The sequence below is a fragment of the Polyodon spathula genome, chromosome 8 (genome assembly GCF_017654505.1).
Source record: "Polyodon spathula isolate WHYD16114869_AA chromosome 8, ASM1765450v1, whole genome shotgun sequence".
Taxonomy (NCBI): Eukaryota; Metazoa; Chordata; class Actinopteri; order Acipenseriformes; family Polyodontidae; genus Polyodon; species Polyodon spathula.
The window spans coordinates 29,288,156-29,315,847 of NC_054541.1; the positions used below are offsets into that span (position 1 = coordinate 29,288,156).

The 27,692-nt window shown below is 35.3% G+C and overlaps 1 protein-coding gene across 2 annotated transcripts; it reads left to right on the top strand.

Annotated features, from left to right (window-relative positions):
• The first annotated feature begins 340 nt into the window (after positions 1-340).
• On the top strand, positions 341-27,057 carry LOC121319742 (guanine nucleotide-binding protein G(i) subunit alpha-1). Of its 2 annotated transcripts, none has more exons than XM_041257510.1 (10): positions 341-445; positions 663-825; positions 20,090-20,132; positions 20,240-20,381; positions 22,123-22,280; positions 22,687-22,815; positions 23,584-23,713; positions 24,190-24,343; positions 24,789-24,995; positions 25,349-27,057. In XM_041257510.1, exons 2-9 carry the CDS (start codon positions 708-710, stop codon positions 24,977-24,979), a joined length of 1,065 nt encoding a protein of 354 aa, XP_041113444.1. In that variant the 5' UTR covers positions 341-445; positions 663-707; the 3' UTR covers positions 24,980-24,995; positions 25,349-27,057. The 2 variants fall into 2 exon arrangements, with proteins under 2 accessions (XP_041113444.1, XP_041113443.1); XM_041257509.1 differs by having other exon boundaries at positions 406-557.
• Positions 27,058-27,692: the final 635 nt, after the last annotated feature.

Sequence of the window (27,692 nt, forward strand, 5' to 3'; positions counted from 1 at the left end):
GAACCTTAAATTAAGTGCTGTGAGGACCGCACTGAAAATACAGCACTAATTACCCATGTGCCATTACTATCTCAGGCTTGTCGAAGATTTATGGGGAGAGATTAAAATCTAGTACAACTGCTAAATTTCTCTACAGATACCTTAGAGGCCATGATGTTCTACGCTTATAATGTGGAAGTTCACTTATAGAAAAACTCAAGAAGCTCCAATTGCAGCACCAACCTAAGCTTTTAGTGAAACCGTGTCAGATGCTTATACCGAGATAAGTGAAAAAGACTGCAGAACCATCTAAGCGACCCATTCATTCCTAGTGATTTTTTTTTTTTTTAAATTTAAAAAGTCAGTCTGTTTTGGAGCGCGCTTGCGCGTGCGCGAGCGAGCCTCTGTGTTTGAACAGGAAGCAGCGGCCAGTCAGAGACTGGGAGAGAGAAGAGAAAGAGCCAAGGTGTTGAGTGTCTGCTGTATATGTTGATTGTTTTAAATTTGTAATTGCAAAAGCTTACAAATACTGGAATCGGAGCTAAAGGAGTGGAAACAAAAGGGCAATTTCATACTGAGTTGGTCAATTATTAGCATTGGACGTTTTTTTAAAACACTTTTGTCTGATAAAAGGGCGTGTTTTTTTTTTCTTTTTTTTTTTTTTGTTTATTTTTTTGTTTTAGATTTACAGTTTTACGTTTGTACTACAAAAAAGGGTCTGTTTGAGGATGGGGTGCACCCTAAGCACGGACGATAAGGCAGCGCAGGATCGCAGTAAAATGATCGACAGGAACCTAAGAGACGACGGAGAGAAATCGGCAAGAGAGGTCAAGTTGCTCCTTCTCGGTAAGGAAAAGGGGATGTCTGTAAACGTTTCTTTGGTATCGTTTGAATTCTTTATTTGTTTAGTCAGCTCCGGATCTCTGGCATTTTAAACCGTAGGCTTAAAAAATATTTTAAACTTAAGTCCGCCAAAGTCTCGTGTAACTTTAGTTTTACCGCAGTGCTTAAGTTGCCATATATAAGCGCGTTGCAATTTGCAATTATTGCACCCGATTCCAGTATCACAGAAACAAATAAACAGATGTTCAGTCGATCACATTGAGTACATTATTTAGATACATGTAAAGAAACCCTAGGCAACACGCTGATTCTGTTTTAAAACCCATATACATTGTCTATATTTCTTTCTCAGTGGTGTAGTATTTTATATTTTTTGAGACAGTTTTTTGTTCTAGTAGTGCATACTACTACTCGGTTTTATGAAACTGCGTGTTTTGACGAACATAAAAACCAGAGCAATTTGCCCTGTTTTTGTTGCAACACTGTTCTACCTGCAAAGTACAGTAACATCGTTGCCTCTAATGCTGCTTTGGATCTGTAATGTGATTTTAAACTAGAGGCCTCAAAATATGCCGTTGTTCATGGTTGAACAAAAAGATAAAAAAGGCCACCATTTCCATGTTTTGTTAACACGGTTTGTAAGTGAAATATTAAGCATACGTTTGACATAATTACGGTTACCTGTTAATGTATGTTTGGAAATAATAGAAAAGCTCTCGTCCAAACTTCGTAAGACATTTTGTGGATTAAAACATAAAGACTGTTGCACAATAAATAAAGGATGTACTCCTGTAGCCTTCTACGCAGTTTCCGTCTTTGCTTAGCAATGTTGCTATTTATATGTTGTATTTCACTTTCTTGTTATAAAATACCATACCAGATATCTATCTATCTATCTATATCTATCTCTCAACATTTTGATTATTTATTTTTTTGGTTTGTTTCCCATTTCTGGTGGATGTGACTTTTGACCACTGATGCTAATAATATAAACGATAATCGGTGCAGGCAGTACAAAAACAGATAAGCCAAAATAGTACCAAAGGCTATCACGTTTACCACTAGGGCCACCAAATAAATAAATAAATAAAAATAGCTGTGTATTGTATATTTGACTAAGAATAACTTTTAATGTACAGTAAGCACCAGAGAAGGGATGTGCCTCGGTTTAGCATATATAACCCTCTGCAATGTGATTTATTTATTTTTTTAAAACCATGTAGCAGGAATATTTAATACACTTGTAGGTTGCTTCTTGCACTGCAACATATGCACATTGACAGTAGAGGATGGTAAGGAATACTGCAACATAGAATTGTGTTCATCAGCCAATGTGTTGGATCTATCTTAATGATCTAAACAGTTACAGAACTAAATACAGCCTCTAATTATTAACCCAGCTGTGTGTTCCCACCCCAAGAGTAATTTATGGACCCACTTACTAACACTACTACATATAACAAAAAATACAATAAGATCTGCAACGGGGATTGTCCTATTAATGTTTGATACTGTTTAGACAATTAAACAAACCCTGTATGTTACATCAGCAAAATACAGTATGCATCCTGAAACATTTGATGTTCTTTATGAATAAAAATACATTTCTCTTCCTTCTTATGCTTTTTAAGGGTGGAGTGATGAAGCAGGTCTATGGAATAAGTATTAAGTCCACTGCTCCCTTACCAATTTATTACATTCGAATAAGCAAACTGAAAATGTCTGCTAGAACAGATTTTGATTTGATGTGGTTCATAATTTTGTTCTAAACCAGGTTTTGCTCTTAAATGTAAAGTTAATTCCAGTATACAATATAGACAGTCTAGAATAAAACTTGAATTGAGCCAATACCACCTTTTATAAGATGTTTAAGTATTGGTGAACTTTAAGATACTGAGGTGCTAATCTCCACAGTCAGAATAAATTTACAAAGATACCTTTTAGTTAAATAAAACTACTGATTCTGTAATTTTATATGTATTTAAAATTGTGTTCAATGAGAAAACAAGGTATGTATGTGATTAAGGTAATGTTAAGGTCTTGGGCTTTCTACAGAGGACCATATTTGAGCTGTAGAAGTATACAGTTGCAGTTGCCATACACATTGTAAAGCGCTGGGTGTGTGCGCTATTGCTGTTCAAATGCATTCCTGTTTCCAGGTAACAAAGATAGCCAGTTCCAATTACAGCAAAGCTTCCATCACACTAAACAAATGAAACCAAACACAACTGAGATCAGTCAGTAACATTAACAATTTACTGGCTGCCGATTAGAACATGTGTTTTTTAAAAAAAAAAATGAATGTAAGCATGAACTCTAGAAAAAGTTGTGCTCTGCTCTCCAAAGGTTTACTGGAAAGACAAGGATGTTAGTCTGTCTGAGAAACCTTAGTGAAAAGTCTTAGCTTGGCCAAAAATGTATGTGCACTTGTAACATTAACTTGATTCCTAATTACATTGCTTTATTTAAAATGTTCTACTATTAATAGGACTTTTTATTGACTTTAACATTCTTACTTATTTATATTATGATTGTTAGATGTCAGCTCTGTTCTGCAATTAGGATGTTCCAAACTGCTTGGAATAGAAAATGACATGAATTTAAATTTGTGACACATTGTATCTTGTGTACCAGTGGATTCCACTTTTGTACATTTTTTTTTTTTTTTTTTTTTTTGTATTTGCTTTTCATAAATTGTGCTGCATTTAAATAAACTCAGGATGTCAACCTATTTAGTGTAGACAATGTAGTATGCACAAAGGAAAGATAAACATGGCCTATCTACCAGTCTACAGAAAAAAAAGCGAATAAGCCCATTTAACACCAAATAATATGAGAAAATATTATGGCTACAATATGTATAATTTTAATCTTGTTTATAATAAAACCTAGTATTCAGAAGTGTGCCCCCAGAATCCACATTTGCATGTAACTTCACTAAGATTTTCCTAGATTTCTGTGCAGTCTGCATTATGTACTGTATTATGGTGAAAGTGATGTCATAGTTTGGCTGACAATTTAGAGGTTTAGCGTTATGCATTACAGTGTCAGTTTTGTTTTTTGTTACTCAACTATTAAATGTTTACTTTTTAAATAGCATTCCAATGTATGCTGATACCAGGAATTTAATTAGCTGTAATGCACTGTTTGAGTGATAATAGGCCATGGCATTAATTGTTCTAATGCCACATTATCTTGTGTGGCGCTAATACTATAATATTCTTAGCAGTTCAGTCTTATTAAGGAATACGGTTTAAGCAAAGGTTGAAAATGCATGAGCCTTGTTTTAGAACGGTTTCTTTTCAATGGGATTATTTTAATTGTGGTTTATGTTTGTTTTGCAAATTCATGCATTTTATTTTGCAATTGCTTGTGTTATCGATGTTTGATAGAGCTGACGTCAAAGTGGTAAGTGCTACATTTTAACTACAATAACCATATACACTGAACAATAGTGTTCTTGTTAATAAGAACATAAGAACTTAAGAACATAAGAAAGTTTACAAACGAGAGGAGGCCATTCGGCCCATCTTGCTCGTTTGGCTGTTAGTAGCTTATTGATCCCAGAATCTCATCAAGCAGCTTCTTGGAGGATCCCAGGGTGTCAGCTTCAACAGCATTACTGGGAAGTTGATTCCAGACCCTCACGATTCTCTGTGTAAAAAAGTGCCTCCTATTTTCTGTATATTGATCCCCTGGCCTGGGGTACATTGCTTTGTCAGGGAGAGAATATTTCTGTATATACTGTGTATTACTTGTTTGGCTCCTGGGTCTGAGAGTAATTGGGATATAAATTATCTGGATTTTGTAATCCTTTTTGTGGATCAGATTATTGTGATCTGATCTAGTCAGTCTTTTTGCATTATTGCAGTCAACCTGGATTATGCTTGGAAGAGTGTACCATATGTGCATGTTTAGAGTCTCTGTAAGCAGGATTGTGTTATACTGTAGATGTAAATACCAATACATAAAAAAAAAAAAAAAACAGTTCTGAATGAATTTTCCCCACTGTATTAACCTTTGGAGTAATGTACTCTTCAAAATAGTCTCTTCTGTTTCAAGAAAATGCATTGGGAATCATCCATTACAGAAAATTGTGATCTTCACAGTGTAATAGAGAACAAAATATAACATATAGAGATACTTCTTCTTCCCCATACACACAAACTGACACTTAATACCTTTCATATGTACACCCTGAAACATCACATACTTGACTGCTTTAATCAAAAAATGTACAGATTTGGAACATTAACACAAGACAATCATAAAATTAGGTGAATTACAAATACACTAGTGTTTGCCTAAACTCTGTTAAAGCAATTGAAAGCAGTATCCCGTGCTCAGGACGTGCGGTAACATCTGGCTTGTCGCACACCCTGAGGTGGATTATTGTGCTTATAAAATGGTTTGTTTATTCTATAAAAATAAATAACATTTTAAACTTAAGTAATTTTTTATGTAATGTGTCCATCTGCCTGTGCAAAATAGTTTCTATACTTTTGTCTTTAGAAGCTACATATTAGCTTTAAATAAATAACAAATATTCAAAGTTCTTTAAGTGCAGTTTGAAAAACTAAAAATATTGCTGCATATTTACATGTTTTATGCACTTTGGTAAGTAAAGTTTGACATCTGGGGGGGTGGGGTGGGGGTTTGCATCTGAGCGTCTAAGCTTTAAAGCTTTCCATCAATACTACCCCTTTCAGTCTAGCTGCTACAATGACGGAGCAATAGACTCAAAATGAAACCTATGCTGTGAACTCTATCGCGTGATGACTTAACTTTGACAGTTGTAGTTCCGGCTAGGAGTACCGCATATGCACACTGAAAACATCTTTTGGAAATCCATGAGTCTGTACTTCTAAACAAGCCAGATAGGTGACTTTTACGGTGCCTGAGTAATATGTGTGTGGCCTTAGGTGCGTTAGAGCTCCAAAATGGATGGGGTTGAGTTTTAAGAGTTAAAGCGAAAGTCACTGCTTGCAAACCAACACCTAGATAGACTTAGACTTAGTATCGTATCGTATTAAAAAAAAAAAAAAAAAAAAAAAAAAAAATATCTGTATTTATACTGCAGTGTACTGAGTTTCTGTAATGCGTAAAGATAGCACCCGTGAATCACGTACGATAGAATAAAGTCTCGCGGCAGTTAAAATATCCAGCACTACCTTTTTAAAATGTATTTATTTTAACCAGAACTACTCAGAATGTGGTTTATAGTGCTTTAGTCACTGACAGCACTTCCTTAGACATTGTTGTAGTGTTTCAGGTATTCTAAATTGGATGAAAAGTACAGTAGCTTGGTGTCTTCAAATATCTCTGCAGGATTTTCCCACACAAAGTTGCAGATATGCGCGATTCTTTGTCACAGTTACACATTGTATTTGTTTTGCAAGACCTAAATGGTGACCGTGCATTGGACGTACTAGAACGTAATGCTGTCCTTGCATATACACTTTATCTACAGGCTGTTAATTACAACACCGTTTCACAAGCTATTGTAAAGTGCATGAGGAACTTTGTTAATTTTGATGATGTCTGTGCACTTATCTCCTGTTTTTTGATTTTTTTAAAAAAAAAACTACAGCTCTGTACACAATTTCTAAAAGTTCAGTAGACATTACGCGAAATACAGTACTTTACCCATGACACTGTCGTGAAATTTAATTAAGTTCCGTGATTTTCACAGGGCCTGATGTTTGCAGTCCTGAAGAGCACAGAAAAGATGTGAATGCAGTCTGTGAATTAGATTGGACAATATATATATATATATATATATATATATATATATATATATATATATATATATATATATATATATATATATATACACACACACACACACACACACACACACACACACACACACATACGTACACACACAGTACCAGTCAAAAGTTTGAGTACACCTGCTTGAAACCAGGTTTTTCATGATTATCTATGCTTTTAACTGTACAATCTTCAGTCTATAAACACTTAATATTTTATTATAGGATACGTGTACTTATATAAGCTGATAATCATAAGTGAATTGCATTCAGAAACTTAATTTTTAAATGAAAATGTAAATCTCGTCAATTCCAAAGAAATGGTCACCCAAAGCAAGGGGATTTCAGTCTGAAGCCCAAGTCATTTAAAAGTCTGAAATGTGTATAACACGGTGTTAGGACACTGGCCTAAGTATAAAAGTGTCTGTTAGATTTTCTCTGAGTTAACTAGCATGCTACCTAATTAACCTTTTGTCACCAATTGTTAACAGGTGAGGGTCCCTGATTATTATAAATATAGGTAGCATAGGCACAAGTTTGTTATTCCTGAATGTAAGGTAGCAGAAAATGGCAAAGTTAAGCAAAGAAAAAAGCCTGTAATTACTTTAAGAAATGAAAGTCAATCTTTAAGACAAATTGCAAGAACTTTGCAAGTGTCTGTAACTTCTGTGGCAAAGACCATCAAACGATTTGAAGAAACTGGCACTCATGAGGACCGAACAAGGTCAGGCAGGCCAAGGGTGACCTCAGAATCAGAGAACAAGTTCATTCGAATCACAAGTCTGCGAAACCGGCAATTAACTGCCCCTGAAATACAAGCTCAGCTAAATGTTACTAGAAGTAGAGATGTTTCAACATCAACTGTTCAGAGGAGATTGCTTGAAACTGGCCTAACTGGAAGAACTGCCGCAAAGAAACCATTGTTAAGAGTGCAGAATAAGAGGAAGAGACTTGCCTGTGGCAAAAAACACAAACTGGACGTTGGAGTGGAAGTCGGTCTTATGGACCGATGAGTCAAAATTTGAAATATTTGGGTCCAACCGCCGAGCATTTGTAAAACGCAGAAAGGGTGAGCGCATGAATTCTGCATGTGTGGTTCCCACTGTCAAGCATGGAGGAGGCAGTGTCATGTTCTGGGGTTGCTTTGCTGGTGACAGGGTTGGTGATCTTTTCCAAGTCCATGGCAAGCGCAACCAGCATGGCTATCATAGCATACTTCAGAGGCATGCCATTCCATCAGGATTACGATTTGTTCTTCAGCAAGATAATGACCTGAAACGCACCTCAAAGCTGTGCAAGAACTGTCTGGTGAAGAAGGAAGGTGAAGGACAACTCAATCTAATGACCTGGCCTGCCCATTCTCCAGACCTCAATCCCATAGAACATTTATGGGATTAACTGGACAGAAGAATCAAAGCAAAGCTACCCACAAGTGCCTTACATCTCTGGGAATTGCTGCAGAAGAGCTGGGAAGACATGTCGGGTGATTTCTTGCTGAAACTTCTTAACCTAATGCCTCGTTTTGTGAGGCTGGTAAGGCAAATGGTGGCTAATTTGAGGAAGCCAAGATTTGGAGACAATTTTCAATTTTCTTGAACATTGCTTTGATGCTCCCCTTTTGTTTTGTTTATTGTAGCATGTGTTTTCATTTTCAAGTATTTACAGAAACATATACAATGTAAAACATTGTCAGTTATGAAAAAAAAACTAGTTTCCAGCAAGTGTACTCAAACTTTTGACTGGTGCTCTCTGTGTGTGTGTGTGTGTGTGTGTGTATATATATATATATATATATATATATATATATATATATATATATATATATATATATATATAATATATATATATATATATATATATATTCTGAGCGGTCGACGGGTTACCAGCTGCCCAATGTTTTGATATTGTGTGTGAAAATATAATTAAATAAATAAATTTCCTATGTGCAGTTATCTTATTGTAAGCAAGGCGGATGCACTGGAAAATGTGTTTGTTAAAGTGGGTTGTATTGCGTCTTGTAGGTTTGGTTACCTAATAAGGATGAGGCGGTATTACTATGGTAATGCATGGCCTCTGTTCTTAGTGGCTGCGTGGTGGGCTAAAAGCCAAAAAGGCACAATATTTTTATAGTAGGACTTCCTAAATGCATAAGAGTGAGTATGTTGGTATGCAGTATAGGTTTTGACCTACATATTCATTTGGTCAGTCAATGGGTTGTCGACTTGAATATTCATTTTTACACTGTTACAGTATGCTACTATAGTTATGAATTGTACAGTTGACAGTACTTTACTCGAGTGCACTTTATTAATCTTGTTGTGTTTTTAAATTGATCAAATAAGGAGTCTTGAACTTTAAACCTATTGTGGAAATGGGTTGTATTGAGATACTGAAAGGAAGTCCATGAGCTGCATATTCGTATTAGTCACTGAGCAGTTAACCATTTTCAGTTCTTCCCTTGGATAACAATGAAGAAACACTATTTTTATCCCTCTAACCTTTATACTTTTGGCATACAGCACATACAACGCAATCTTGTTGTAAAATTAATGCAAGTTTGTCTGATTTTTGTCCTGTTTGCTGCAGGGTTTAAAATCAAACCCCAAACTTGACAACCGTATGAATAAATTGGCAGAATACATAAGTAGAAAAATGTGAACTTAATAGGTGTTTTCATTTTGTAAAGGCCGTCCTTCGGATGAGAAGTAAGACTGAGGTCCTATCGTAACTGACTCTGCAGCAGCAGTTGTAATGCATAGTTTAACCCAAAGTCTAAGTCGCTTTGGATAAAAGCATCTGCTAAATGACTAAATAATAATAATGAAGTACTATTAAGTCCCAGGTACAGTAAGTATGCTCTACAACTGTGCTTGTTTCTGTGACTGATTTTCACTGATTATGTCTGTTTACTTTGAGTGCTCCTATCTTACCATTTACAATTGCTACAGTATAGACCTTGCTCTATATAGTACGGGTCACTTGTGCTGCATTTGGTAATAGTGTCAGTGCCATCTAATTTTGACCTCGGACCTCGTTAGGCTGCCATATAACACCTTGAGATATTGACTTCTTATTTGTTACACATCTGTATTCTTGGATTTTTGATGTCAGCTTTGAAGCTGCATTCACCCTGGGTCATTTTCAAACTGATTCGATCTAGTTAATTTTGTTTGAAACAATGTATCAGTGTGCCTGTTGTTCACACTTATCTGCAAGCCAAGGGACTGAGTTCGTTTGGATGCAAGCTAAAGTTAATTTTTTTTTTTTTTTTTTTTGGTCCCCTTCCATTTTTTTCAGGACTTAGTTTGTGTTCACAGTGCAGTTTGCAAGTGCTCTTGGCCCATTGATATGGCGTGTGAAGTGGATGGAAAGCATATTGAAAGATGGCAGCTGTATTGCTCCGGTTTTTAATATAGCATGTTTTAGATTCTTGCATATTGCTTTGGAAGAAAGCACTGGAGAGCACTTTGCTAATTTTGTAATGAATACTGAATGCAGTTTATGCAGTTCTGCACGGTTCTTCTTATGTCAGCATTAATTAAAGTAATTTGAGAAAAGAGTTTTGTCAAGCTTAGCGTGGATTTTGGTGTCTGACCAAATTTTCTATCAGAGCTTCAGTTTCTCACACTGTCCATGTAGTTTAAGATTGCCAGATTACCACAGTGAAAAATGGGTCCTTTTTTTATTTCTTCATTTCACTGATCCCATAGCAAGTCCTGAAGTAAAAAAATAATAGTATGTAAAATAACAGTACTAGTTTTAAAAATTAAACATCAGGTGAATTTATTGCAGGTCATAACAACTCATTATTTTCTTTATAGTGTCATCTAGTTAAAACATGTAAAATGTACAAAAAGCCAGATTTAAGCTATTGAAATTTAAACATAGTATACGTATCGGAATGGTTAAACAAATAAGATTGTTTATTTTATTTTTGAATGGCACTAAACACAAAACCTAATACATTACTCTGCTATTAATATTAACTTGCTGAGCACGCGGATAGTTTTTCTACTTAATATAATCTAATATAACAATACAATCGCAAAACTGGGGCAATGAACAATTTTATTGTTTCCAACCAGGACAAAAAAGTAATGCTGAAAACTGACACTCAAATGTTTACTTCTTAGTCAGGTTACCTTGTATAGTTAGCTTCCTATGTGCAAAAGGACAGAATCCAGCTGCTGTTCGCATTGAGGTTTGGAAAGCAAACCAGACTCGGTACGGCTCATTTCCCAAGTGGACCTTGTTGTTCACAATTCACACCAAACGTATCGAACCATACCTAGTGCGGACCAAACCCTCTAAACAGACCCAGTATTAACACAGCCTGAGTTATTCTGGTACGTGTTTAAAAAAAAAAAAAAAAAAAAAAAAAAGTTTGTTAGTCGTAATTGTACAGATTAATATAAAACCCTTAAAAAGACAGAGGATTAGAATTAGTAACCTGGTACATGTGTTAGTGCGGTACCCCTGTCAAACTTGTAGTTCAGAGTAATTCTGGTTAACATTTACTCTGTTCTAGTAGGCTGTAAATCTTGTAAAATGTACACACTTTCATCGCGCATAGATGTACTGCATACAGTATAATACTACTTTACATTGAATTTAGGGCAATGCCAAAGCATTCAGCAACCTCTTTCATTGCTTTTCTGCTGGGGATGTGCATGACTGTCAGCATTGATCAGGGTTGGTGATTTTTAAAAAAAATATATTTATTTTTTATTTTAATTAACAATCAGATTTATTTGATTTTAAATCAAGTTTATTTTAATTATGGAATTTTGTAGTACCATAGTTGTAGCTCTACAGTACCTCTAAACTGAATTTAAGGATGTTGGAAATGGTGGTTTGTGAAGTTACATACCAAACTAAGTTATTCAGTCTTAAATGTATACATAAAGCAAATTATTTATCGTGGCATCCTCTAAATGTGAACTACTATATGTGAACTACAAGAATTTAGCGATGGAGTTCGCCAGAGGAAAATCTCCCTCCTCTCACCATGCCATTCTTTTCTTTTACTTTTTCTTTCTTTTGATTTCCTCTTTCTGTGCAAGTCCAAACACACAGTTGTTACTTAGGACTACTTTGCTTTTTATACTGTGCTCAATTGTTAAAGTTCCTGATTGCACTACTATATAAACCTGGTTTCAGTGGGTCTTAACACAGTGCTCAGTTGTCTATTTGGGACCCCATTGCACTGTCATCCGTATTTTTTTTTATTTTTATTTTTTTACGTCTCGTGCCACAGAGATGTAAAAATGTCTGGACTGTCATGTTGTTTATCTCTTGTGGGTTTACTGTTATGTATGAACTACTTGCCATGAACTGCATTATGCCCTTGTTATAGTATTAAAGCAGTTCTTTGAGAATACCCTTGCTGTAAAAACTATGCTGTGTCCAAAGACAGCGAGTGTCTGCCCTCCACGTTAATGAATATAGTTGAACTGGATGTCATGAGCCACCTCGATCGCCCAAAACAGCGCAACAAACATCCAACAAGTTGTTGATGCCCTCTCAGAATTGACCAAATAAAACTGCAAATGAACGTATTGATTGTGTTTTATTTGTTTGCATCATTAACATGTAACACAACAGTAAATCCAGCACAACTTGACAGGAGAAAATCTCTGACAGCATGAGTCTCCTCAGATTGCTGCTGTCCAATTGAAACTGGCGGCTGAGGTAACCTTCACAGTTGCTAAGAATCTTTCTCGCATCACATTGCTTCAAGATAGTTGATCCAAGGCTAACATCCGAAACTCAACAGCATGCAACTTTGCATGCTAACCTGACATTGGTAAATGCAGGACATAAAACAGCAGTAATGTGGTAAAACTGCCACTGGGCAATAATTATCTTAAGTTGTAGTGCATTTTTAATTCAAACTAGCCTACTCCTGTCTGTGCTGCACATTACCTACTGTGTTTTATGCTAGTCTGTGGAAATTTTTTCAGATATCATGATTCAGATCGAAGTTTTGCCATCAAACTGGTGATGCTTATTAATAATAATAGTTTAAGGTTATTAATTTGTATATATAGTACAGATGTTAAGACTTGCTGGAAAATATAAGGCAATATGAGTTGTACTGGATACTTTATTTCCTTGAGTACGTTTTGAGGTACAAAGCAAAATTAACTGTATTAAAACTGCTGCAGGGGGATTTAGTGGAAGTGCGAAAATGTACAACTACCACTGTCCAAATGTCACACTTTACCACATGTCTAGTTGTTATGGAACTTGCTAGAAACATTCTTTTACCAGAGATTATTGCTAGTATCAAAATATTGTTACAGTAAGTGTTATCTTTCTGCCGCTGAAGCATGTCATGACATTTGTAGTGGTAGGATTGTAGGAGGACAGAAGTCTAGGGAAACTATTTATTTCCAGTAGTTTTTTTCCTTGAAAGGGGAGTACTATCGGAGACTGTACAGTACCTGACAACATACGAAAGACAAAATGGTGAACTAGATGTATAATCATGTTAATACTACAAAGCTGTATTAATATATCAAACATGCTTCCCTTGCTTCAAACCAGTGTTCCCTCTAAGCTTTTTCGATACTGAGAAACTTGCCGTTTTGACTGAGAAAGGACCATTATCAGTGAGAAAGCTTTGGCCATGCGCCAACCCTTTTTAACATATTTTTGTTGCATTATACAATTTTGAAACAATATTGCAATGCAAGTATCTCAACAATTTTACAATTTACTTTTAAATTTAAACAAGACATTTATTGTGGCTCTGCCTCTGATTTTGAATCGTCCTCAGCTGTCGGTTGTTATCATAGATATAGACTGCATGCTTAACTGGTGGCCTGCATAAAATTGCTTTATACTACTGCATAAAACACTGGCATCTGCACTGCCTTCAGTTATAACCATCTCTAGGGCTACTAATTGTTCCATTTTTGAATACCAAATTCCATTTTTCAAAAATGGCCAATTCCATTTGTTCCCACTTTTTATATCAACATTTTAATAATTAAATATGGCATTTGAACATAAATCGTTCTAAAACAGTATGACTTGTTGCTCTAAAACAGGTTCGCTGCAATATATTACCCGATTGTAATTTAAATAGCGTCCTTTTTAATGCAAGTGCGTACTTTATCCTCAATTGTTTCTTTCCTAATTCTGCCGTGTTATTTGCAAGCTTTAAAGAGGTGTGTCTTCAGACAGAATGTCTTTATGAAACCAGCGGTGTGTAGCGTAGTGACTACATCCTTTCCACAGTAAAGTGATCAGTTTCCTTTAAGGATTGTACAGGTAGAAAAATAGTTTTGAGCTCATTTCTTTGTCATCGGGAAATATAATTCAATTAAACGGCCATGGTTTTAAAATTGCTAATTGTAGCTTCATTAAAGGCAGGTAGCATGGAAAGAAATAAACTAAACAATAATGAAATACACAGTTAATTTAACTTACTTCGGGAAAGCTCCGCCTTGAGTGTAGTACCTTTTGGTCTTCATTTTTCAGTATAGAAGAATGCAGTGCTTTGCTATTGTTGCTGTCTTATTTGCTTTCTTATTCTTCACGTATTTGACTGGCAATATGATATTTAATGGTATTGACTCGTACGTTATCACATGAGTTACAGCAAAACCTTTAAGATTACTATCGCACCATCCTCATATAGATCAGATTTCTTTTAGCTGTGTCTTACTGAAACGTTGCTTTTTTTTTTTTTTTTTTTTTTTTTTTTTGTTGGTGCAGCCTCCATGTTGAGTTTGGGATGGAGTGAAGTTACATGATGAATAAACTCACAAAAAAAAATAAATAAATAAATAAATAATGGATGTGGTATGCTGCTTCAATTACTATACACTTAAATGTGTATTTTCAACTACTGTGCTGATTATTTTTACCTGTTTCAAAATGCTTGAGATGATTTCTTAGATGGTCATGTTTTAAAAGGGGAATAAAAAGTCAGTGTGAGTATTGTGATTTTTTATTTGTTTACCTCGGTATTTATACTTCTAAATAATGCACGAAGATTGTGCTTCACTGATTTTGGTATTCAATTTTACGACTAGTTAAATATTGTAAAGTTCATGAGCAGCACGAGAGAATCGCCAGACGCCTGCTTTGCTCACCCTGCACCAGTAGATTTGCTGGTGCCCGAGCGAGCTCTGCACTGATGTGACCTGCATTTTTACAGAGGAAAATACCTGCAAGACAGACACAAATATGCTTATGTTAATGCTTTGTAAGAAAGGTCTCAGAATAATAGGTTTACCTCAAGAGGCTGGAGTCTCGATTTGAGGTTGATATTTATGATAATAACTTGCGAAAGTTAGTAAACTGAGTGCAAGACTGTTGCCAGTTGCTGTGAAAAATGCATGCATTTTAGCCTTAGAGGGAACGCTGCTTCAAACTATAGCAGTGTTTATAACCGAAATAAGAGTCATATAAATAAGCATCCGAGAAACGGCTCAGAAGTCAATTTTTTGAAAAAATTATTCAATTGTGTTTTGAAAGTGACATTTCTATCTTTTTGTTTTAAAATATACAGGGCAGAAGTGAGATAGGTGTATACAAATAGTGTTGACTTTACAAGGCAATTTCATACTCATTCATAAAACAACAAAAAATAAATATAGAGCCTTATGTTGATTAAATGTTAAAAAAAACAAAAAAAACTATGCTTTCTGGGTGATTTAAAAAAAAAAAAAAGTTATGCTGTTTTAAAGTATGCATACACATTCTAACCCCTTTTGTGAAAGCACATGTTTTACTAGTTAAAAAGCAGAACTACATAAGGTAGTGAGAAGGTATTACACAAATATATGAAAAAAGAATTTGATCCACTTCTTTATTGTGTTTCTTTCACTTATGTTCTCTAAATATATGCGTTATTTGAAGGGTATTCACAATATTGTTGTGCACCCATTTCCTACCTGAACATTAGGTAAATCCGAACACTTTGCTGCCGCTTTAGACAGCTGCTCTTTCTTCTTTATTTTTAAATGTTTTTGATTTGGTGTGGAGCTCAGAGATGGAAAAATCAGTGAAACTGCCAGTGAACACGTGTGATTGAAAATTCCTGGAGGTGCGGTCATATTGAGCTCAGTCTAATGGCTTCCCTCTCCCTGAACGGGCCAGCTGAGCAAGTTTGTGAATGGGTTATATGTCAGATGTGCTTGTGCTGACGGACACAGGTGGCAATGATGGGCGAGCATACAGACAATTCGTGAAATTAGCCCAATACCGCGATTCACAGTATTCTTATCAAATACATTATTTCGTAATTTTTCATACAAAATAAACACATTAACAGAACTGTACAGCTTTTGCTGTGTGCCTGCATGTGCTATTCACCATGCACACAGTGCTGTGCAGTGATTTGTCATGTGACTATGCAGTATAAGCAGGAAATTAAAATACTGTACGCTGTAAACATAAAAGTGGTTGTCTCTGAAAAGGCTAAAAATGTGTCTTCTGTACGTCCTGCAACTGTACTGTAGATCAGGGGTTCTTAAACTATGGATCCCGACATAAAGCTGAAGCGACGTTTGGAAACGATGCATTCACAACATTTCAGAAGCACTTTGAGTTTTTAAAAAAAAAAAAAAAAAAAAAAAGAGCGGCCAGCTTTGGCAAGCCGTGTTTTGAAAAGTAAGTTCAGATTTGATTATAAAAATATCATATTTGACTGACTAATATGACAGTATTTTGCATTGCAGTACACAATTATTGACAAACTTGATATTGATTGATGTTTCATGCTGTTGTGATGCCTTGTGTTTTTATGCTAAACCCTTGTAGCTCATAGATCAATGTAAACGACAGGCATGCTCAGGTCGCAACCATAAAAAAGAATTATTATTATTATTATTATTATTATTATCTGAGATTAATTTGTCAGAGATTTGCAAAAATACAACAAATAGGTACGCTCTGCTTTTCAGTCAAATACCTAACCCCCATGCAGCAAGTAAATACCATCCCCGAATGTAACTTGTATATATTTAAGTAAAAGTGATCTTGTAAGCAATATCTGAATACTTGCAAAATGCACCCAGTGCTTGTGTTCAATCATTTAATTTTATTGCAACTTTAAAACAAAAAACAAAAAAAATAGCAAAGGAGAAGAAACCCCACGCTATGATCTTATCAAGCCTTGTGTTAAAGACATCTGTCAGTCTTTTAGGTGAAGAAGCAGCTAAGAAAGTGGATTTGAAACCCCTGTAATGATACATTAGCAAAATGATTCAGGACATGTCTTGTGACATTCAGGAAGCTGTAGAGAAAGTCAGAGACTACAAAAAGTTTGCTCTGCAGTTGGATGAATCAACAGATGTATCTGGACTGCCTCAGTTAATGGTGTTTGTTAGGTTTGTGAGTGATGGAGATTTACAAGAGGAATTTCCTTTTTGTGACCACTTAGAAGACCACTAAGGGAGAGGACATTTTCAGAGCTGTGGATTCAAACTTGAAGGATTTGCAGTTGGAATGAGGTGATTGTGTAGGGATTTGTACAGATGGTGCTAAGAGTATGATGGGTTGTAAATCCAGGTTTTATTGCTCATGTTAGAAAACTTGTACCTGATGTAACAGTGAGCCATTGTATTTTGCACAGAGGCGCCCTGGCATCCAAGTCATTGTAATTAAATCCGAGTAGAGTGTTCGATTCAGTTGTCAGAATAATAAACTTGATTAAGAGACGTCCAGTGCAAGCCAGGTTGTTCAGTGCTCTTTATAAGGAGATGGGGGCACCCCATGGATGCTGTTCCATACAGAAGTCAGACGGTTATCCAGGGGGATGGTACTGGATAGATTGTGGGAACTGAGGGAAGAGGTGCAAGTTTTTTTTCAGAAAGTGACTTCTGTCCTCTTTCTTGATACCAGCTGGTTGTCAAGGTTTGCATATTTAGTGGACATATTCTGAAAACTGTGACTTGAACTTCGAGGCAGGGAGTCCAATGTTCTGGTTCTCCAAGACTCCATTCAAGGGTTTAGGGCATGCCGAAAGTTTTGGCATTCTAGTGAAGCATGAAACACATTCAGTTTTGACCTGACAGAGGTGTTTGTTTGAGCAAATATCTCTCTTGAAAAATTGGACAACCAAGTTATGTAAATTCTTCAGACTAAGTGTAGCAAATGGTGGCGTGATTCTTTATTCAGCCCAGTTGAGACATGAATACTTGCCTAAAGTTGCCGAGTATCACAAGCAGGAGATTATGGAACTGGTAAAACAGTCTGGTTGCTTGCCAGTTGTCACGGATGAGTCGACTGATGCCCAAGATCAGTATGGTTACACATTGTACACATTTGTAAGACCTAAATGGTGAATGTGCATCTGACGTAATAGAACTGAAAGCTGTCCTTGCAGATACACTTTACCACTTTGCAGGTTGTTAATTACAACACCGTTTCACAAGCTATTGTAAAGTGCTTGAATAACTTTGATGTTGGTTTGATGTCTGTGCATTTATCTCTATTTGGTGTGTAAAATAGTTACATGTTCATTCTGCAAAATACGATACTTTACCCTTGACACTAGATTTGTTTTTAATTGGTGTTTTGCTGTTTTCACATGTGACCTTAATAAAAGCTCACCTTTTGGCATTTTAATCTCAACTTCTAACTCTTTCCTGCCACCTGCAGTAGCCATTTGACCACAATACTTTACAACCGTGAACGTTGGATCTATATCCGTGCTGCGAATGAGGCGGGAAGCAGCGCATTGACGAACCTGTGGCTGATTCTTCGATCTTTTAAACTTAGTTTCATCTTAAGTAAAAGGAAGGTAGACTGAGAAATGAGTTTTCCATGCATGGTGAGAGTGTGAATTTCTTTTTAGTGAAATATGGAGGTAAGCCCCAATGCTTGTACGTTTGCAATTCTTGTCAGTGACAAAGGAATATAACTTGAACCGTCACTACAGTACCAGTCACAAGTAAAGTATGACAAATATGATGCTAGAGGTGCCATCCTTGCTGATAGAAAAGGCAGTGTTTTAAGGCAGCAGAGTTGAGCTGGCACTGGCTAAAAAGCCACTGATTGACAACCTCTTTCATGATGTACAGTTTAAGGTATCCATGAACATGTGGGAGAAAAGCACTAGACAAGACTACAGATATGTCAGATGTAAGTTGGCTACTGATATACAGACAATTGACAGTACATTTAACATGTAGGAACAACTTATGAAGTTGGCCTTTTGGTCAACTTATGAAGTTGGCCTGAAGTTCCATTACATGGAACAAAGGGTTGTTTTGTATTTTAGTATTTGTATTTTTTGTATTTGAAAAGTTGTATTATAAGGAGCTTTTATATTAAGAACACCTTTTTACACTAATACACAGTTAGCTGCCTTTTTAACATGCTGTATTGTAGCTAGCATTTTTCAGTTAGGCTATTTGTAGCCTCAAAAAAATGTGTGGCCCGCTAAATAGTTTTAGTAGATTTTGTGGCCCTCTGCTCCCTTAAAGTTGGCCATCCCTGGCCTAAAAGAAAACACAACTATTAAATATTTTCTTCCTTAGATCCTTATGAAGATTTTTGTTAACTGCAGTTAAAAATGTAAAACCTTGTTGTGCTTTACCTCATGTACTATATGCAGGCCTATTTAGTCATTATTACTGGTACTGATACAAATGTCCAAGAAATGCAAATGAACTGCATGAAAATAATTTGGAAGCCCCAAGCTTATAAACATAGAACATGCATTCATACATTAACATAATGACAACATAAAATAAAACAGTATTTCACTTCCTACTGTGAGCTGCCACTCCCATAACTATGTGCTGTGACCAATACCGAGATGAAGCTTCTATTTGAAGGGTGAGGACCAGTTTATTTTGGCTAGATTGCATATCAGTTTAACTCACTGAATGTCTGTTACTAATCTATATATCCTGATTTTATTTTGTGAGTCCTTGCAAGTTTGTAACTAAACCAAACCGCAAAAAGTCTTCTAATAGACCACAATCCACTGCGTAAGAAAGGGTTTACTGATTCAAAGAAATGTATTTTACTTTGCTGAACAGAGTTCATTCTAGAAATGGTCAGTATGGTCAACGAACATGACAATCAGATTGAATTGGTTCCAGGGATCTATCGGATATGTGAAAATATTGCATCCAAGCGGGAATCATATACTGCGTACAGCATGGCCAAAAGTTGTGCTAGAATTTTAGGATTGAGACAATAAATGTTATGTCTTACAAGATCAGATATAATATGTTCTACTGTAATAGGATATATTTGGTATGATTCACTGGTAAGTATTTATTGACCATACTTATTGAGTGTTTTTGTTACATATAACATTTTATAGAAATCTTACTTTGTTACATTATGCATTTTGTTTACACCTAACTTGCCACTGCATACAAATTCTGTACTGTGAAATATTTTGGTTGATACATTTTCGTTTGTTATTTTCTATATAAAATATGTTTTGCCTATACTGGTCATAGTGTTACTAGTATGGTGCAGGTGACGACAATCAATCGGTTGCAATTTATTTTTGGCAGGTGCTGGGGAGTCCGGAAAAAGCACAATTGTGAAACAGATGAAGTAAGTACAGCTTTACTTTCATGCAAAATGTAATTTTTACATGGTTAAATGTTTTCAGTTTGGATTTTTCTATATAATATTACATTATTTTTATCTGTTTTTTTTAGAATTATTCATGAAGCTGGCTATTCAGAAGAGGAATGCAAACAATACAAAGCAGTTGTTTACAGCAACACCATTCAGTCCATAATTGCCATCATCAGGGCTATGGGGAGATTGAAGATAGACTTTGGTGACTCTGCAAGAGCAGTGAGTATTTGTTACACATAGTGTTGGTTAATACTGAATTGTGTGCGAAAAGGAGGTAAAACAATGATATCCAGTGAATAACAAAAAGTTGCATTTAACAACAGTCTTGGTATGTTCATATGCTTGCTGCTGTTACTGTTATTATTGTGCGGCACAGTGGCGTGGTGGTTAGAGCTGCTGTCTCGCAGCACCAGGGTTCTGGGTTCGATTCCGGCCTAGGGGCCTGTCTGTGGAGTTTTCATGTTCTCCCTGTGTTTGCATGGGTTTTCTCTGGGTACTCCGGTCTCCTCCACAATCCAAGGACATGGCGCAAGGTGGAACTACACCCTGGACAGGATGCCAGTCCATTGCAGAGCACCACACACAGCGCAATGTAGAGTGACTCTGTGGTGGACTGGCATCCTGTCCAGGGTGTAGTTCCACCTTGCGCCATGTCCTTGGATTGTGGAGGAGACCGGAGTACCCAGAGAAAACCCTTATCTGAAACTCAGCATCCAAACCCACATCAAGTTTGGGAAGCAGAAGTTGCTGTGATAAATTTTTGTCCAACAAACTCCAAACTTGGTATTTATCGTCCCAGTAACAATGGAATACAAAATGTGAAAAAAGTGATCTTTTATAAAACAAGATGGCCACCACTTATACGTTTTAGATTTGAAATTGAAACCTGCGTCAGTTGACAAACGATTTACTTCAATAACTCCAAACTTCACAAGCATCTTCCCTGATACTATTTCAATACAACTGACTTTAAAAAAAAAAAAAAAAAAAAAAAAAAAATTGTTGACTGGAAACGAAATGGCCGTTTTGACGCATTTTTTTAGAAACCTTTTGAAATCTTCTTGGGAACCGGTGAAGCGATTGATCTGACACTTGGCATATCATCAGCATCCAAGTCCGCATCAAGGTTGCGAAGCAGAAGTTTCTGCGATAAATTTTAATGTCAAAATGGCTGCCACAAATCTTATCGAAATGCGCCCTTAACAGCAAACTGCCGCTATTTGAACACAGTTTGACCAACAAACTCCAAACTTGGTAGTTTTTGTCCCAGTAACAATGGAATAAAAATGTTAATGGCTATGTTTTATAAAACAAGATGGCCGCCAGGTGTATGTTTACATCTGAAATTTTAAAACTGCCTCAGTTGACAAACAGTTTACTTGACTAACTCGAAACTTCACAAGCATCATCCTTGACACTGTATCAATACAACTGACTTTTAAGAAACTCACTTAAACAAGTTAACAACAACTTAATTTCAGAATCTTCTGTGTATCAGTTGAAGTTGCTGATTTTAAACTTGGCACATTGAGAACTAAACACGCTTAGGCGGGTACTGATACTGGGGCTTGGGAGCCATAAAACTGCTTGGCAGTTTTAATTATTATAATTATTATAATTATTATTATTAATATTATTGTTATTTCTGAGATTACCTGATGATTTCATGTGTCAGTGGGCTATACAAATTTAGGCTACAATTTGAGCCTAATTGTTTAATACTCAGCTAAAGTAAGAAATATTGATTAGCATTCCTGGAGGAACTAAACCTAAGGCGGTTTCACGAGGCAATGGGACTTTTACATAAATAAATGCTTTCTATTTAAGCAACTTCAGATGGTTGCTGGTGGTGTATGGGTTTTGCATAGAAGCAAATTCTGCCTATTTAGTGACTAACAAAAATGAAATTAAATGTATTTTGCTTTTTGTAAGATGCATTTACTGGTATTGTATTCACTAGGATGATGCTCGTCAGTTGTTTGTGCTAGCTGGCTCTGCAGAAGAAGGATTCATGACAGCAGAACTAGCAGGTGTTATCACGAGATTGTGGAAGGATCCTGGTGTTCAAGCCTGTTTCAGCAGATCAAGAGAATACCAGCTAAATGACTCTGCCGCTTAGTAAGTACATTTATTAGGATTCAAACATGTCCCTTGCATTTAACTGTAATTTACATGTGCATTGTTTGGAAAGGTAGTTTACTTAGCAGAGACTGATCCTAGAAAATGTTTACATACCTGTGCCATTACAGCCCTTTGCAACATGACATTTCATTGCACTTATTTTAAATAATATATAAATCTATACAGGAGTAGTTAAATGGGCATTTACAAGGTGTTTCTTGCTGATAAATCTTTAAAGTAATTGTTGGTTTAAAAATAAAAAAAATAAAAAAAAATGCTGACATACCCTTCAAATAGTTCTTAATATGTAAGGTTTTGTTGTTGAACACGAGTTCTGCAATGCATCCGCTGGTACATTTGATATTCTTTACCTTAAGTCACATTTCATTCTGTTTCCCTTTAGTTACCTGAATGACATGGACAGGGTAGCGCATGCCAGCTATGTCCCTACTCAACAGGATGTCCTCCGAACCAGAGTAAAAACTACTGGAATTGTAGAGACACATTTCACATTTAAAGACCTTCACTTCAAGTAAGTGAATTTTAACTTTCCTTTGTACAATTTAAGACAAGTCTATGCATGCTAGAATAGATAAAAAGGGTAGTGCATTCTTCTTTGGGGATCACTAAAATTAGCCTTTTTTAACTTTTTTTTTTTACGGTCATAATGGGGGTCATGTGTCTTTTAAAAGATGGATAGATGCAGTACACTTTGAGTTAGTGTCTTAATCCATTAAGTACCAAATTAATTTATTTGGAAAATGTCAGAACAAAAACTGTATGTGTGTACATTACATTTAGACTTTTGCAGTTAACAAAATTAGAGTGAGTTATCGTAACAATATAGTTAGAATTAAAATAAGAGGTAGATGTCAGTTAAAAATGCTGCAAAAATTACAAAGGCGCACAATGAATGAGGACAATGACACTTAACGGGTTAATGTTTGGTACACAGCCTTATTGTCATTCTGTTAGCGGTGTTGTCCATTGTTTTAACCTCTGGCAATATCAATGATGCAGCCCACATTCTTTGACATAAGGTTTTATCGTTGATTCCCAGTTGCATTCTATGATTTGAAGTTCCGTTAATGTGGTGTCCAGTAGAAATGAACCTTTTCACTGCCATATAGTTTTTACATCAATGATACTGATCTTTTTTTATATTCTATTTTACTTAGTTTAAAAAAAAAAAACATTTGAATATTTTTTTATTTTTTGTTCACAAAAACTTTTTGTATTCTCTTGGCTTGAATTGAGTCTACATTGTCCACATATGTCAGTTTTGTTTGTTTTGTTTCAGAATGTTTGATGTGGGTGGTCAGAGATCTGAACGAAAGAAGTGGATTCACTGTTTTGAGGGAGTTACATCAATCATATTCTGTGTTGCACTCAGTGACTATGACCTAGTTCTAGCTGAAGATGAAGAAATGGTGAGTTGTAAAACCGACTGAGCCATGTGCAAATTTAATATATCCTACAGCAGGAAATATAAAAAGGATATTTGTAGATTACATTTTGTGCTCATTTATGCAACATAAAACCTAACAATAGCAGTAGCATGCTCCAAACGTGCTTACAGCAAATTTGTGTAATTAATGGTTACTGCAAATACTCTTCAATCTCTGCATACTCTAGTCCTATCAATTTTTCTTTATCAATTTGAGGATAATTTGATCCCAGTTTTGTGATGGGATCATTTGTTGAAAACGATATTGGCTCAACATTTAGCTGCCATCTTGCAGCTGTTAATTGCTGTAATGGCTTCTCATAATAGTAGAAGGAACAGACCCATATAACAACATTTTTATTTCATGGCAAGAAACTGGACCTGCAATAAGTTTTTTATTACTACTGATACGTTTTAGTTACTGTTATTTATAAAATATTCCAATTTTTTTTTTTCCAGAACCGAATGCATGAAAGCATGAAATTGTTTGACAGCATCTGCAACAACAAGTGGTTCACAGACACCTCTATTATCCTTTTCCTAAACAAAAAGGATTTGTTTGAAGAGAAGATTAAAAGGAGCCCTCTTACAATTTGCTTTCCTGAATATGCAGGTGAAAAAAAACATTTGTTTTTAGTTTTCAACCATTGATGTGGTTATTTTATGTAGGCCAATTGGTATAGGTAGATAATTTAAAAAAATAAATAAATAAAAAATAGCAATTAAAGCAGTTATGTTTAAAAATACAGTGTATGGTGCTTCATACTCCAGTATACCGAAAGCAGTGGTTTTATTCACAGTTTTGACTAGGCTTGCATGCACTATAACTATAACTTAAGCTTTACCCTTTTTATAAAGGATCCTTTTGTAATACCATTATTAAATCTGGCTTTAATCCTTTCAACTCATACAGTGGTAAATCTGATATAAATCTAAACATATCAGGTATTAAGTTTGTATTTTTTAGCTTTTTTTGTTTGTTTTTTTGTTTGTATTGTTAGAAAGGGGGGGGGGGGGATTACAAGTAGGGGAATTTTAAATATATTGTCTTTTAATAGGATCCAACACTTATGAAGAAGCAGCAGCTTATATTCAGTGCCAGTTTGAAGACCTGAACAAGCGAAAAGACACCAAGGAGATTTACACTCACTTCACTCAAGCCACAGACACCAAGAATGTGCAGTTCGTGTTTGATGCTGTTACTGATGTGATCATAAAGAATAACTTAAAGGACTGCGGTCTCTTTTAAAGAACCACAGATCTTGGTAAGTGATTTAAAAATAATTCTAAGCTATCCAGACCCCTAAAAATGAAGAACATTATATTGGTAATATATTTCTATGTTTATAGTTAATGTGGGTATATTTCTGAAAAGCCTTGAAGAGGTTGGGAAGGACATCCTTTCAATACAATGGATATTGTCAGCAGGCTCAGACTAGGATGTGGTATTTTAACCGTGCACTGTTCTACGCCATATAATTATTTTTGTTGTTGTTAAATAATCAAAGAAGTATCTTGTTAATAACAAGCAGGAAACTTGTAACTTATATATTTTGTAATAATTAGTAGTAAAAGAAAAAGCTGCCACTAACTACTGTTTTTGTTTGTTTTTCAACAGATTAGACGAAAACATTAGCCAGACTTAACAGGTTTTTTTTTTTGTTTTTTTTTTTGCGGGGGACGGGGACGACTCAGCATGAAATGATGGATCAGTACTGTTCTATTTGTCAGTTTTAACAGCTTTATTTATGTTTTTGTCTTGAACATTTTTAATCAGAATTTATGAAAACATTTTGTCTGGATTGTATGTAGTTGTAACGGTAAACACCAGTTGATGTTCACAAAAAGGACATTTACAGAGGATGTTTTAATTGACTGACACATTTCATGTTTGACCTTTTTATAGTTGGAGGCTTGCCTTCGGTGGAACAATTACAGTATGTTTCTGAAGTTGTTTGGGGAGGGGGGAGGGGGGGTACATAGTGCAAATTTAATTTTGTAGGCTGTTGTGCCTTCGCATGCCTTTTTACTGTACTTGTAAAATGCTTTGCTTGCTTGCTAAATTGTTCCAACATATAAGTGTATAGTTCCATGTTCAACAATTTCCTTGTTTCCTATGAAACCTATACCCGTGTTACACACAATTCCACTGAAATATACAACATTTTAATAGTTATGACCAATAAATATGACCACAGTGCATTGCCTTTACAGGTAGTGCCAAAGTTTTATATAAACTTTTAGGTGATGAAAACACTGTATTTAAATAGAGGTTCATCTTGCAAGTCTCAACATTTCTAATGTGCTTAACATGTTTTAAAAATGCAATTTATTATCATTGAAAATGAAATGCGTCCCACTGTGTTTAACGAGAAGCTTTAAAAATGATGGAGTAAAGTACTTGCATTAGTGAATTAAGGTTAAGAATTTACTGTTAAATCCAGGAAAAATGTAAATGTATTATTTACTGACTAGACTTTTAACACAATGTACTATTTCAGTGTCTAACAGTGGTTGTCTCTTCTAATTTTAAATGGCTATGGTTTGGAATGTTAAAAATAGGCTTCTGAACTCCTCAGAACACAACGGTCCTGCAAAGTTTGTATTTGGAGCATGGTGAATTATAATTGTGAATTTCTCACATTTCAACCCATTCTGTTTAATCACCTTTTAAAGACTAATTTCCTCATTTTTGCTAATAAAAACAAACTATTTTGCAATCTGTATGATGAAACCATGGTATCCTTTACTGCATATTAATTGGAAACTGCTGTTGAATATTGAATTTTTAAAGATTTTTTTTCTATGTCTATCAGACAACTTATATGTAATCTACTTTGCATGATTTTAAATTGACGTTTTTATAATCTCTGTTTTAATTCTACTTGTATTCCAGTATGCAGAAATGGTTGGATAAACCAATAATTCACTGTTTATTGACAAATATTCCAGATTTTATATGTGCCTTTGTGAAAGTTTTTTTTTTTTTTTTTTTTTTTTTTTATACTTAATGATGAACAAAACGGCTGGATCCACAACCTTTATGGTCAGTTCTTTTGAGTAATTCAAGCATGGCGTTGCCCTTTTTCATAGAGTTACAAATGTAAGACAGTCCGACAGAAGAATCAGTTTCCAGAACTTCTGGGCTTCTGAGTAAATAAAATTGAGAATTCTGAAATTTGAAAGCACTGTCTCTCCATATGATGATACCATTTAACTGTGTGATCAGAGTCATACTGTAGTTATCTGATACTACTGTACATAAGCAGGTTTTTACCATCATTACATTATAATTTTATGAAAGGTAATTAAACTGTTCCATAAGTCCTTGTCTGTCTTTGTTGTCTATCTATTATACTGGGATAAATAATTATTAAACACCCAATGGTGCTAAATTAAGAAATACTAAAAGAAACATCAACAATGTTCACACTGAAAAAGACTGAGTCAAAACATTTGTTATTTAAGTTACTTTTAGATTTGAATGCATTCATGTGAATATTGTGCCATTAATTTGTAACATGTTATATATGTGTAGATTTAAGATGAGTAGATTTAAAAATTATACGTTATTTTATTTCTAAGAGCCACAGTGTAATGATGCTGAACAAAATTACCTGTGCATAACTCAACATGTCGTCATGTGTCAAACTGATTGATTACAAATCAAGTTCGGCTCTAAAGGTGGTAATAATCCCATATGTTTTTGTTTAAGGGAATTATTTTTTTTTTTTAATTTGGTGAGGCTTGCTCAGACACAGTCTCAAAGGTGAAACACATGAACGTCTTTCTTAAACATACAATAAATTCAAGTTACACTGGTACAAATTTACATTAAAGGGCTATGAACACCGGACGCGAATAAAGTGAGAGAGCAAATAAAAAATAATTAAACCTATTGATTTAAATAGAGCAATGCTGACCGCAGTCATAGCGAGTGGTGCGAACGAAGCAATCGAATT